At 44.7% G+C, this 13,059-nt stretch overlaps 1 protein-coding gene across 1 annotated transcript; it reads right to left on the minus strand.

Annotated features, from left to right (window-relative positions):
• Positions 1 to 416: 416 nt before the first annotated feature.
• Positions 417 to 2,699, minus strand: LOC149232392 (indole-3-acetic acid-amido synthetase GH3.6-like). Its single transcript, XM_089381897.1, has 4 exons — positions 2,386 to 2,699; positions 2,112 to 2,213; positions 1,102 to 1,937; positions 417 to 1,015 (listed from the first exon to the last, which is right to left on the minus strand). The coding sequence occupies exons 1-4, from the start codon at positions 2,697 to 2,699 to the stop codon at positions 417 to 419; spliced, it is 1,851 nt and encodes a 616-aa protein (XP_089238023.1).
• Between the last annotated feature and the right edge of the window lie 10,360 nt (positions 2,700 to 13,059).

Below are 13,059 nucleotides of genomic sequence, written 5' to 3' on the forward strand. Positions count from 1 at the left end.
TGGAGCAAGCAACGGCCGATCTCAAACTAGAATATGGCTGGTGATCATATCAAAAGGCACAGCCTGATACTTCAAAACAGTTTTAAACATATTTATTGACCAGAAAGAACACTGAACTCTTCTCGCACTCACTGAACTTATTAAAAAAACAGGTCAAAGATATCCTTCACAGGGAGTAGCACGTTGACTGTTGAACATACTGTCACAATTCTTTTGAGATAAAACTACCCACCTACAACTTTCTGCAACGCTGTGCAACACTTACAGCTCTGCATTGGTACGATGAATTGAAGTCAGAGGACAGCAGCCACAAGAACCATGTGCAACAATTTATTATTAGTGATCTGATTCACAACCATAACGAACACAATAATTTCGATTCACATAAATTTATGTTACGCCCATTTCTTGATTAATCATGAACCCACTAATTGGGACACCGCACTTCCGGGAGCCCACATGGGCGACCGCGGGCTGAAGTAGGAATGGGTGACTCTGGAATTTAGTAGCTCCACCATACAACTACTTTTCACGCATCGGGGTGCTTTGTATTGATTGATTGATGCCTTTTCGCGGACAGCATGATCCATCAATTCTTCAAACGTTCCCTCTTCAACTATTCTAATTTCTAGGGGGCCGATGGACTTCTCGGCCCCTCTTCCTTGCCGATAGACAGAATTCAGGGATTCCTCTATAGTGAGACAGCAATCTTCAAAAACTGAGGAAGGAACTGCACCTGCAACTTCTTTGGTGTTGTAGCGAAGTTCCCAGTATAGCACGTAGTGACCAGGTGATGTGGATGTGTCGGCAAAACTTGTATAGTCCATCAGTGTGATGTTGAAAGGCTGGAGATGCTTAACACATTTCTCTACCGAAGTTTGAAGCTCTGCTTCATCAGTTTTTTCTGTGTGGATACTCAGCACAACATTCTGTCTGCAAACAAAATGGAATTGAGGTGCGGCGTTGTGAAAGCCGGTCACCCGCAACACGTCCCCCATTCTATAGCGATACAAACCTGCACGCAGATTTATCAATTAAAACATTATTTCACACATTAGAGAAACAACTTTAGCTAAAAATCCTGTGCTACTCATGTAGTACCTGCATATGTGGTGACCACAAGCTCGTATTCTTGCCCAATTTTCACGTCAACAAGTTTAACTAAACCCTCTTGCTCTTTTTCGTCAAGTGTTTTAGGGTTCGTTGGTGATTCGACTGTGGGGCCAAATTCTTGTCGGTGAACTGGAAGGAACTCAAAGTAGGCCATGTTTGGCATTAGAGTGTAAGACACTTCTGAAGGGTTGCAAAGAGGGTTCAGATTGAGTCCAAAGGAGCCTTCTGAGGAAGAGTACATAGTGCATACGAGGGGTAGGCCCCCGCTGTAGTAATCCAAAGTAGGAATATATTGAGCCATTGCACCAGTCACGATAACTTTGATATACTTGGTGTTAGGCCAAAGGCGAGTTATAATTCCTTGCCATGAAGGAGCTGAGCATTCCATTTCAATAAGTTGCGCCAATTCTGGATTTGGGTTTAGCAGCAGCTTCTCGACGGCTTCTCTGACGGATGGATCCGTTACCTCTTTGTTGAGAATGCCAGTTTTTATGTCCAGACATAGTTGTCTCCAGTGCTCTTCCAGGAAGCGTATGGTTCTAATGAACCCAGAAGCAAAGATGGTTCCCATCCGCAGTACTTCATAGTTTTGAAGGAGGCCGCATAGCAGTTGGCAATACATGCTCTGATAGGCATTTGAACAGAGGATTGTTTCTAAGGGACTGGTATACACTCTGTGGGGATCATAAGGCCTCTCCTTCAAGAAGCGACTCTTATACCACCTTGTGGAGGAGCAACGTGCGAGCAATCCACCGCGAGTCCTGGACTCAGAATTAATGAAATGGAAATACATGCCTTTTCCCTTGTCCAGTCCTTGCATATATCTGCACCTCCACGAGTTAAAAGTGATAGTAATCAATGACACAGACATCAAAGGGGCTATCAGATTTGGGGAATATTTTATAATTTAACATAAGCAAAGTAAATCACTAGCTAGATTTGGGTGTTCTTAAAAATTGCCATTGACTAGCTAGATTGAGTGTTGTTAAGAATCTTACTGATTCATGATGGGCATGACAAGACTGATCAAAAGAGCTCTCCTCTCCAGATCCTCTTCGATAGTGGGCACCAATTTAGATTGACCACCGGAAGTTCCCGTGCTACACAAAATGTTACAATCAAATTTCGTCAAACTAAATATATTTGTACAAAGGACTAAATTCAGCACTCGCAGATGCAACCTATTGATAGGAACGGTCAACAAGCTGACGTTGGCGGAACAGTACCTGGTACTTTTCTACCCAAATAAAGATAGCTGAAAACAGTTAGTACCTGAGGAGGAATTCCGAAATTGGATGAGCAGAAAGGATAGGGGAAGTGTCTCCGTTAGCAATACGATTTATTTCAGGCTTGATGTCATCGTAAGTTATTAGTGGCAAGCAATTCTTGAAGGTGTCTCTATCAGTGCGTCCGCCGAGACCGTATCTCTTCAGGTATTCGGTATCAGCATTTCTTGTTAGAATTTCTGCTAGCACCTGAGCCTGCACCTCGTCGGCGTTTCTGGTGACATTCTCGATGAATTCCAGAGCTCTCTTGTCTCGACCATTGGCCCTGTTTTCTACAGAAATCATTGGAGCTCCTACCATCGTTTGTAGTTGAGATCCTTGCCGAAATGTTGCAAACCCAAAAATGTTCAAATCCAACAGTTTATTTTTGTGCAGGTTGCTGACAAATCCCTTATATCGCCGTTTGAAGATGGGCAGATTGTACATTGGCAATGTTGACATTGCAGCTGCATTATTCACAGAAAACACGTGGGGCGAGATGGGAGCTATCGATCGGTGCTAATTCGTAATTGTGTGTTGGAATATGTGACTTATCGGGTGGGCAGCTAAGAAGGGTTAGTTATGAGAATAGTTAAGAACCACGTCAATGGTGCCTGCAAGTGGATGCTCAGACAAGGATAAGGTGCTTCGACAAGATAATATAATAGTGTAGTCAAGATATTATATAGTGAAACGTAAGGGGTGAGGGTGAGGTAGGATGGAATAACAAGCACGTGAAATGCGAGGGTGTAGGTGTCAAAGGCAAAAGATAATAGAATAATATTGTAGTCGTCTTTCTTAATGTGAGGGTAGTACAATGATCCAAATATGGAAAGTAAAGATGCGTTAGTTGGTAGTGGCCGTCGTCGGTAGCGGTAGTGATCGTACTTCATAAAGTTGACAGGCAACAAAAACAGTTCATAATTATATATTAATTAATTTAATATATGTTATATATATATAAAATATGAAAAGGCTTATTAAACGATATCTTAAATAATTAAATATTAATCAAAAACTATTTATCTGATAGTATTAATGATTGGAACTATATTGTTGTGTACAGATCTCACATAAAAACCTAAATTTGAATGTAAATGTGAATAGCCTCGTATCTAATCCATGTTAGTTTGTAGTTTTATCTAGGCCTTTGAAAGCACTACATATCATATTCATACACCCATGAGTTAGTACCTTTTTTTCTCTTTAGCCTACCTATATGTGTGTTTTATTTTGCTATACAAGGTTTGGTTTATTATATCTCACTTGGATTTACTATGTGTCTATTTGGCTCCACCTCCATGATCTCTCTAACACTTTCTATAGTGATGTCTATGTATCATCTTACCTACTAGCTATTAGACCATCACCTCTATCGACATAACTTTTACATCTACAACCGAGATTGGTAGCACTAGTACGATAGGCGCATCATAAATAATAGACAGAGCCGATTCCGCTAAGAATTATCTCTTCACACACCAGAACAAACCGCTTGGCTTGGTATTTCAACCAATTTCAACCGCCATTGATGCATTTTTGCAATTGGAACTACCTACTCTATATTTAGGAGATCCACACAGAGATGAGGAAGGAAGCAGTTCACTACTAGACTACTTTCTATTCGAGTGAAACCATCTATCCATATATAACATTATGGAAGAAGAGAATGACACCAGACACTGAGACTGAGGCAACGGACACTCACCACATGTCCCACATGCACGCCCCTCATGCACCCAGCGCACATCTTACTTATCGACCCAGCCCATCTACCCAACCGCCGACATTTGACTAATTCATTTGACCAACATAACTTGCTATGTGCGCACAATAAGGCTCGCTCTTGAAAACGGTCATATCCTTTCGATAATAGAGTCAAGAGGTTTACGGTCCGAAGTTCATAATGTGCTCAATTGGATTTCCATCTGTGGGGAAGGGGGGGGGATGCACTTGAAAGCGTTTACTTACCTGCCTCTTCCACAGAAGGAAGGAAGGAGGGGGTGTGTAGCTCAGGTAGGGAAGGGACTTCCCGGTATTTGAAGGGTTGCACCAGAAGTAGCCACCACATAGGTTGGATGCTTTATATATGACTTAGCCTTGCATGCTCGTAAGTTAAGGCGTGACGCTTAGGTGGTATTCCTGGCGATTGAATTTCATGCTTGGTTGGAATACTGAGTGAAAATGAGAAGGGAAAGGAAGGGTACAATACCTTGCATTGGAATGACATTGATTTCACCCCAAAAGAATCACAAATATGGTATGGCATAATCTCATAAGTAATGCGAAATATAAAATCCTCAGAGATACGGCACTTGGTCGGCAAGCAAGTAAGGCCTAGAGAAAGAGATTACTTGGCCGGCAAGCAAGGCCAAGTTACTTTTCTCTGTATGATACCGCTGCAAAGGAAGGTGGGCTTTGCTCTGCGTGTTGGATTGTGAAACCGTGCATGGCGAAAGCGAGACAAAAACAAGCTGCCCCGCCACAAAGAAATGATTCTCCTGGCTCGGTTGGGTCGTGCAAAAAAGAAGGTGCGAAGCCGCCAGAGAAGAAATAGGAGGGGCAAGGTCCCGGAGGGGCTTGCGCTTCCTAGTGCAAGGAAGTCAGTAGCGACAGATAAGGTAGGAGCTCCCACCAGTTCAAGAAGGGCTATTAAGGCAGGCGTAGCTATTGGAGGAATCAGGCTATCATACTTCAGAAGGAAAGATGAAGACTTAAGGCGTATCATATTGAAAGCAAGGGGAATAAATATAAGGCGTGTTATTTCAAGAGGAAGGTAAGAGCTCCATAACCCCTATCTACGAGTTACTTAGCTTCAGGTCCTTTCTTTTCCTTCTCAGGACCGCGAACAGGACCTTTCCTTCTCTCACTTCCCCTTCCTTCTGAGCGAGCCAGCCCCTTATTTCGTTCTTTTTCCTCAGGTCCTTTCTCCTTCTCAGGACCTGAAAGAAACAAGCACACTTTCTCAATCAAAAAAAAGCAAGTAGCCGCCTCTGATAGAACATGTGCAGAGAGGGTGTGCTTCGCTTCCTGCCAGTGATCGCCTTCTTACTTAATTAAGCTGAAAAGGATTGTTCCGTTGGGCGGGTTGGCCGGCCCATCCTCTTTCTCCGTCCCAAGGAGGGGGTGATTTATGTTGTTCCTCCAGTTCCCCCTTGGTAATGCATGATTCCGAGCAGAAACGGAGATTTCCCAGGCTCCAGCCAAGCCTTCCTTATTACATTCATTCCTTGCACTAGGAAGCGCAAGCCCCTCCGGGACCTTCATTTTAGACCATTCTCCATCCAATCCTCTATGCCCGCCCTTCACGCCACTCGCCCTTCTTGACGTCCAAAGAAAGCCAATCATGGGCAAGAAAAGAGAATAGAGAGCCCGCTATATCTATATAAGGAAGCACCTTTACGTAGTATTTATCCACGTGAACATAAAAATGTAGAAGAATGGCACGAATAACATGAATATAGTATAGTAGAGCCTGGAGAAAAAAGCAAAAAAGAAAATCATATATAATGTGAAATGCTGAGTGATTTGATTGATTCTTAAACCCACTGGGGTAGTGAGTTCTTCAGGTATGGAAGGGGAAGAGCCATGCCCGGGGGTGGGAAACTCACTTTAGGAACTAACCATAGAATGCCTTCCCAGCCAGCAAGAATGCCTTCCGAGCAAGCCAGCAGTTCAATGATATCTGATCAAAGTCAACCCTCCCTCTCGGCTAATGTACCATCCCGCAATCGGGGGAGCATGGGTAGCATTTCAAGCATCGGAGTGAGCTAGAAATAGGCAGATGCAGATGCAGAGGTAGTTAGAGCGAAGGCATCACTAGCACCCCCACTAGTGTCAGAGTAAGGCACATGGGTTACAGAGGCTAAGGCATAGGTAGCATCTCGTACAGATAGATACATATCACTAGCACCAGTTGTTTACCCATGAGCATGAGCAGGAGTAGCAACACTAGTATCTCGTCCAGGTACATACCTATAGCCATGGGCAGAAGAAGCAAAGGCAAAGGCACCAGCCTACAGAGCCCTAGTGTACAGTAGCAGAACCATACCCATACCTAGTCGGGGTAGGTGCATAAGCAAGGGTAGGTGGTGCATCATGGGTAAGCGCAGATACGGATCAATACCTAGCAGCACACCTTCTAGTTCATTCCGTTGATTCAGTAGATTATTCCGTTGGTTCAGCAGTGGGTTCTACAGTTAGTGAGGGTGATGATCCAGATACATACCCAGTCCCAGGCGCATCTACTGCAGCTTAGCCCGTTGACCCAGTTGGTTATGCGGTTGGTCAGGTTGGTTCATCGGTTGACTGAGTCGATCCAGTTGCACGAGCAGATCCATACTCAGTTGCAGTAGAGCATGGAGTAGTTTAGATAGTAGCAGGAGTAGTTATATACCTATATCCAGTTTACGCTGTTCGTGATCGAGACCCAGACCCAGAGAGAGTAGGCTTATCAATATCCAGAACCTATGAATCTAGACCCATAGCCTACAGCAGCATAGGTAGCAGCACTAGTACCAGTAGTCTCATAGGCATCATCTTAGCCAGATCGATAGGCAGATTCGTACCTTCGTGATCTAGAGCCATACCCTTTTGCATCCCTTGTCCCAGTTCCATACGTAGATTCACTAGTGACATCCGGTTCCACAAGTTCAGGTGCAGATCCTCTAGTGGCAGAAGCAAGCGCAGCATCTTAACCAGGTCGAGAGCTTGAAGCAGATCCAGAAGCATATCCAGAGTCATAGCCTACAGTAGCAGTCGTTGCTTCAGTCGTTTCTGATCTTTCTCTTTTTACTTCAGTAGCAGAGCCTAAAGCAGTAGTTTAAGCCGTTTCAACATTTGTTGATCCAGCGCCAGCCAATAGATTCGGTTGACTCAGCAGCAGCTACGCCAGGAGCCACCATGACAGCAGAAGCAGAGACGGGGACAGTGAAAGAAAAAAGATAGAGTAGGTGTGCTGGGCTTAGGCATCGCTCTCGAGACTATGGTTCATTGGGGTTCATGGTTAAGTGAATCAACCGCGCTTTGCGGCAGGGCAGGGCAGCTAGCGTAGAGGCAGGTAAAGAGAGCTAGCTTAGAGACCCCCCCCACCCTAAGTGAATGCAATACTGGCTGGCCCCACCCTTCTAACTAGCAACTACGGGAAGAAGTTCGTTAAGTGAATGCACTCCATCACATATTGAATCTCTTTCTCGGTATTAAAGCAAGGCAGTAAGCATGCTGGGAATGCACATCCGGCGCTGTATGTCCCCGCCCTTCTAGCAACTACGGGAAGAAGTACGGTAAGTAAATGCACATACGGCTCCACCCTTCAAACTAGCACTACAGGCCCCACCCACCCTTATAGCAATGTAGGTCAGATAGCTTAGAGGTGGTGAAGATGTCCACAAGGTGTCCTGCGGAGCCCGAAATCAGAAAAGAAAGAGTTCACAGGCCGATCGGGCTTTTATTGCCTTAATTCTATAGCCCCGAACTCCCCATTAAGCGTTTAGTTGGGATTTATAAAACCATCCGAGCTACCCATTCACGTAAGACCCTGTAGGGAGAGAGAGGTATCGGGAACCGCAGCCCTGTTTGTGGGTTGAACCAACCGGTTGGGGATATTTAGTTAGGGTTTTGGGTCGAACAAACAACTGGCATAGATAGGTGGTAGGCCTCAGCGATTAAGCTTTCGTTTCTTCTTTATGTATTTGGGGCGGTCCCAGTCACTAGCTATTTTGTTTATGCGTGGTTGGGTGGGTCTCATTAACCCCATTCATCTTTGAGCGGATTTCAGGTTAGACCAGGGGGATAGAGCTTAGAGGGAGGGAGGGCAACACCAGAAAGAGATTTCAATCCATGAATCAACGCTCTCAAATACTACCCCGTCAGCTGGATTATCTTACATCCAGAAACTGAGCCAAGCTATGGTCTTGCTTCCTTTGGTACTGGGACTTTCCTATTAGTTACACGGACGGGACACATAGGATTTGATTTCAACCTTCTCTTTGGCTGGTTGTCCGAAATGGAATCGAACGACCCGGCTAATTCGAGATGTGGGATCGTTCCTATGTCCTCCTATATCATGTTGACTAAGCCTATAATGAATGTATCAATCCAGCGTCTGTTCGACAGACATCACCCCGCCCAGATCCTTATATAGAACCACCTGCAGTGATGGAGACGGAAGTAGACCCATCCGCAGAGAAGAGGTCCCGTACAGACAGACACAGAGAAAGACTGAATATCGGGGGAAAGAGGAATCCCGCCCGCCATCCATAAATTTCTCTAGGATTCGATCACTGGGGGAGGGATCTCAACGGGTTCCGCCGAGGAATTCCCACCTGATCCAAATCAGGTAAGCCAGCCAAATGTAATGTGCCCAGCCAGAGCTTTAGTGACCTTCCAGCTCCATCAAATGGAGTCCGGTTTTCTCCAGTCTTCTGTAGATATAGATATAGATACAGATATATAAGGGTATCCCAGATCCGATTTTGACACTTATTAGCATTGATACGCTTGTTCAAATTCATGCATGATGGTTTCAATCAAAAACTGTAGTTCTATTTCTTATTGTTTTTTTTTTCCGGCAGGCAAGGGCCCTTACTTCTTAGGGGTCACTCACTATTCATATGGTGAGGGTGCGTAAGCACACTCGACTGCCCTTAGTTACTTATTTGAGGAGGGCCGCCATCGATTTATCGCTCTATTTTCCCAAAATAGAGGGACAGAGTCACTCACTATTCATATGGTGAGGGTGCGTAAGCACACTCGACTGCCCTTAGTTACTTATTTGAGGAGGGCCGCCATCGATTTATCGCTCTATTTTCCCAAAATAGAGGGCCCTATATTTATTACTTAGGGGTCACTCACTATTCATATGGTGAGGGTTCGTGGATAAACACCTCAGTCATTCTATTATAATATAACTGCGTACTTATTCTCTCTCCCACCCAGAGAGAAACATAACTCCCCTAAGTAAGCACCTCCCTCCCAAACATCAACATTCCAACCAAGCCAAGGCTGGCTAAAGCGCTTATATCATTTCGTACTTGACTTAAGGAACGAATATAATAGGGAGAAATCCGCTTGACTTATAAAATAGAATGAAATAGAACAGCTGTGCCCCTATGGATGGGGCTGGCGCTTTTTCACTGTTGGTTGGGTTGGCGGAAGCCAATGTAATGGGAACTTTGGAATATGCACTTGTGTCGGAGGAGTATACTTCTTCATATTTGTTCGTCGGTCGGAGGAAGCGAAAGCTGGCTCGACCAAAGGGACGAAGTCACTCACTATTCATATGGTGAGGGTTTTAACACTCACTCATCATATGGGTGAGGGATGGAGTCACTCACTATTCATATGGTGAGGGTGAGGTAATGAACACTCGACCCCTGAGCCACCATTGTTTTAAGGCTCACTCATCATATGGGTGAGGGATGGAGTAACTCACTATTCATATGGAGAGGGTGCATAAGCACGCTCGAATGTCTAGGCCGCCATCGTTTTAACGCTCACTCATCATATGGGTGAGGGCCCTTACTTCTTCATAGGGGTCGCTCATCCATCATATGCCCCCCACCCAATAAGCATCAAGGAAGCAGGCTCGACTATAAAGGCCGCCATCGATTTATCGCTCATCCATCATATGGTGAGGGTGCGTTAGCACGCTCGACTAAAAGGAGAGGATGCGTAAGCATGGCTCGACCAACGGGAGAGGAACGTAGTCGCTCACCCATCCTGTGGGTGAGGACCGGCAGGATGCGTAAGCATGCTCGACTGTTAAGGCTGCCATCGGCTCGACTGCTAAGGTCACCATCGTTTTAACGCTCACTCATCATATGGGTGAGGGAGAGAAAGCGGGGAACAAGCAACTTTTTCTTCCTAACTAATAATATAATAATTAGTGCTGCTCGACCCTTCATGCGATTGATAGATTCTACTGCAATGGTCCTTCGAATTCGGAAAGTAATAACCGGAATGGCCGACCCAATAGCAGATTCCGCAGCTGCCACCGTTAACACCAATAAAGCAAATAATTGACCCATCATATCATCCGGATAAACGGGAAATACCGAAAGGTTCGAATTGACAGCTAGTAACATTGATTCAATTGGCATTGACATAATAGTAATATTTCGTCTATTTAGGAAGATTCCCCGAATACCTGAGAGAGAAATGATCATAGGAAATGTTGAATATTTGACAAGATCCATTTCGGTCGGGAACGTAGAACGGAGGGGAAGGAAATTCCGGAGGGGACTTGATTCTAAATTCTCTTTTGTTTGGGTGGGATCGGCGGAGTCGTCTTCGAAATGATTGGGATGGGTGGGATGGATCATAAGTAAGAGAGAAAATAAGAGAAGTGGGGGTCGGTCTGCTTTTCATTTCATGATTCTCCCCCTGGGTGAGGTGGAATACGTCTCCATAGTGATTGATTGGGAACGGAGATAGATAAGGTCCTGAAATGAAAGGTAAACCCTCTCCTTAGCAGTCGAGCCGATGGCGGCCGTAAGAGTCGAGCATGCTTACGCATCCTGCCGGTTCAATTTACTTATTGGGTGGGGGGGCATCGGAATGAGTGAGTGACTCCGTCCCTGAGTGAGCGTGCTCTATATTCTTGATTCTATATCTAGCCAGGGAGACCAAGAAGATAAGTACCCCCAAAAAAGCCAAGGAGATAAGTACACAACTCTCTGAAAGTCTATACTATTTTAGCCCAACTACTTCATGTCAGGCACCTTAATTGAAAGCCAGGCCAATAGTTAGTTCGGAAAGCCTATACATACTATTATCTATCTTCCCTCAAACAAATTAGATACAGTGGACTTCTTTCCTTGGCCGGTATTCGCCAAATGATCTTTGGAGTTATGCACTTATCTCCTTGGCTTTATGCTATCCCCCTATTACCCGAGATATGTAAATACGTTATATATGAGTTAGCGTGCCGGGGAAATAAGTGCACATAGGACATATATCTTTCTTTGTCTATACTATTTTAGCCCAACTACTTCATGTCAGGCCCCTTAATTGAAAGCTAGGTGAAGGAGAGGAAGCGAAAGCTGGCTCGACCAACGGGAGAGGTCTTTATTGCTCGACCACCGGGAGAGGACCTTATGAGCTGCTTCAGCTGAACACATAGTCTCTTGAATAGAATGGATGGCCTTTTTGAGTCAGCCTATTCATGGATCGTGGTTTGGAGGCCATCCCTATGCCCCTCATATTATGGGATAGCACAATCATCTACCCCTGAGGGGGATGCTAAAGGCCCCAAGTAGAATTTGCTGCCTACCTGCTTTCTCTTTCCGCATAAATGGCATGGTCTAGGTGTGATTTCTTGCCTCTTGTAGTCATAGGAGTGGTACTGTGAGTCTAACTTCTCCCTCTTGACTGTCTAGGGAGACTTGGTAATCTTGTGTGGTACGTCCTGGTGAAGGAGGGGCTGGAGTAAGAACTGTTTGTCGACCTCTCCCTGGAAGAAGGATAGGTGGTGCCTGCACCTTAGATGCTGCTGCTTTTTCAACTACTACCATAGAGACCTTGACACACTTTGCTATTGGTCCATCAACTGCTGAGGGCTCACTTCCTATCCGATCGTGAAACCGGAAGGTCAAAAGCACTATTACTATGCGCCTAAGCTCAAATCTAACCTTATAGTACCGCCTCCCTCCTTGGATGTGCCTCTGCTCTTTTCGGATCCAAAAGCAAAAGCTAGTTCCCCTAGAGTAGCTACATAAATGAAAGTAACCCATCCATTACCAAAGTAATCACCTAGCAAGCCGTTATCCATTGACATTGTGCCACAACTTACATATACTACAAGTCAATCATCCATTAGCGTCGCATCGTAACCTAATTATGCAAGTGGTCCACCACTTGCTAGTGTTGCTCCCTAATCTAGATCCATAGCTACTCCATCCACTTCTAGTGGTGTTCCTCAACCAGAGTCGATTGCCAATTCATCATCTACAAACTAATCTAGCCCTATTACTCACTTTGTGGCAAACCTATCTGAGACTCCTTTGAATATTGTAACCATGCAAGAGAAGGGCAAAGCTAAAATTGAGGGACCTTATGTAACGTATGATCTATTACCCTTTCCTAATGGCTTGAAGTACCAGGCACATGGTCCTCTAATAGTAGATGAGCTTGTCGTGAATCTTACCTTTGAGCTTGTTGGCCCTGGTGAATACCGGGTTGTCCACCCTAAAAACATGCAGCCAAACATTGCCATGTCTGAGTATACATGAGCTTTTTTTAGAGGCCTCACTCTTCCAAACATTGGTAGTTGCATTTTCACCATTGATGTAGTGTCTCTTGGGTCAGAGAGTAGCACATCACTCTACTCCCCACATACCTTGGGACCATCACTTGAGTCCTTATCTTTTTATGTTCCACATGCTTACAGTTTCTATTTTGTCAATTTTGGTTCTTCTTTTGATTGCCTTCATATAGAGGAGAGCACCCTTCCTCAAGTGTGTGAATGGTCTTCTCTTTTTTAGATTGTGTTGTGCACTAAGAAAAAGATGTAGACCCTTTGGCTCTAATAGAGTCATTGCCGTACCCACCTCTTCCTCCTTCGCTACAACATCCTATCACACTTGAGCCCAATCCTTGCATAAATAGTTGATATGCTCTAAGAGAGTGATTATGACATCCTTTAAATACTAGGTGCAGACAAATCCCTATTAGATGACTATCA

The sequence above is a fragment of the Pinus tabuliformis genome, chromosome J (assembly GCF_031772625.1).
Source record: "Pinus tabuliformis cultivar Carrire ecotype Pingquan chromosome J, CPIR1, whole genome shotgun sequence".
NCBI classification, from domain to species: Eukaryota; Viridiplantae; Streptophyta; class Pinopsida; order Pinales; family Pinaceae; genus Pinus; species Pinus tabuliformis.

Bases quoted from the DNA above. Each gene is read 5' to 3' on its own strand.
- LOC149232392 (XM_089381897.1), bottom strand. From the start codon at position 2,699: ATGGTAGGAGCTCCAATGATTTCTGTAGAAAACAGGGCCAATGGTCGA. The intron at 2,214-2,385 runs GTACTAACTGTT...CATTTTGTGTAG, and splicing joins ATTTCGGAATTCCTCCTCAG to CACGGGAACTTCCGGTGGTC. The intron at 1,938-2,111 runs GTAAGATTCTTA...GTGGAGGTGCAG, and splicing joins GTCATGCCCATCATGAATCA to ATATATGCAAGGACTGGACA.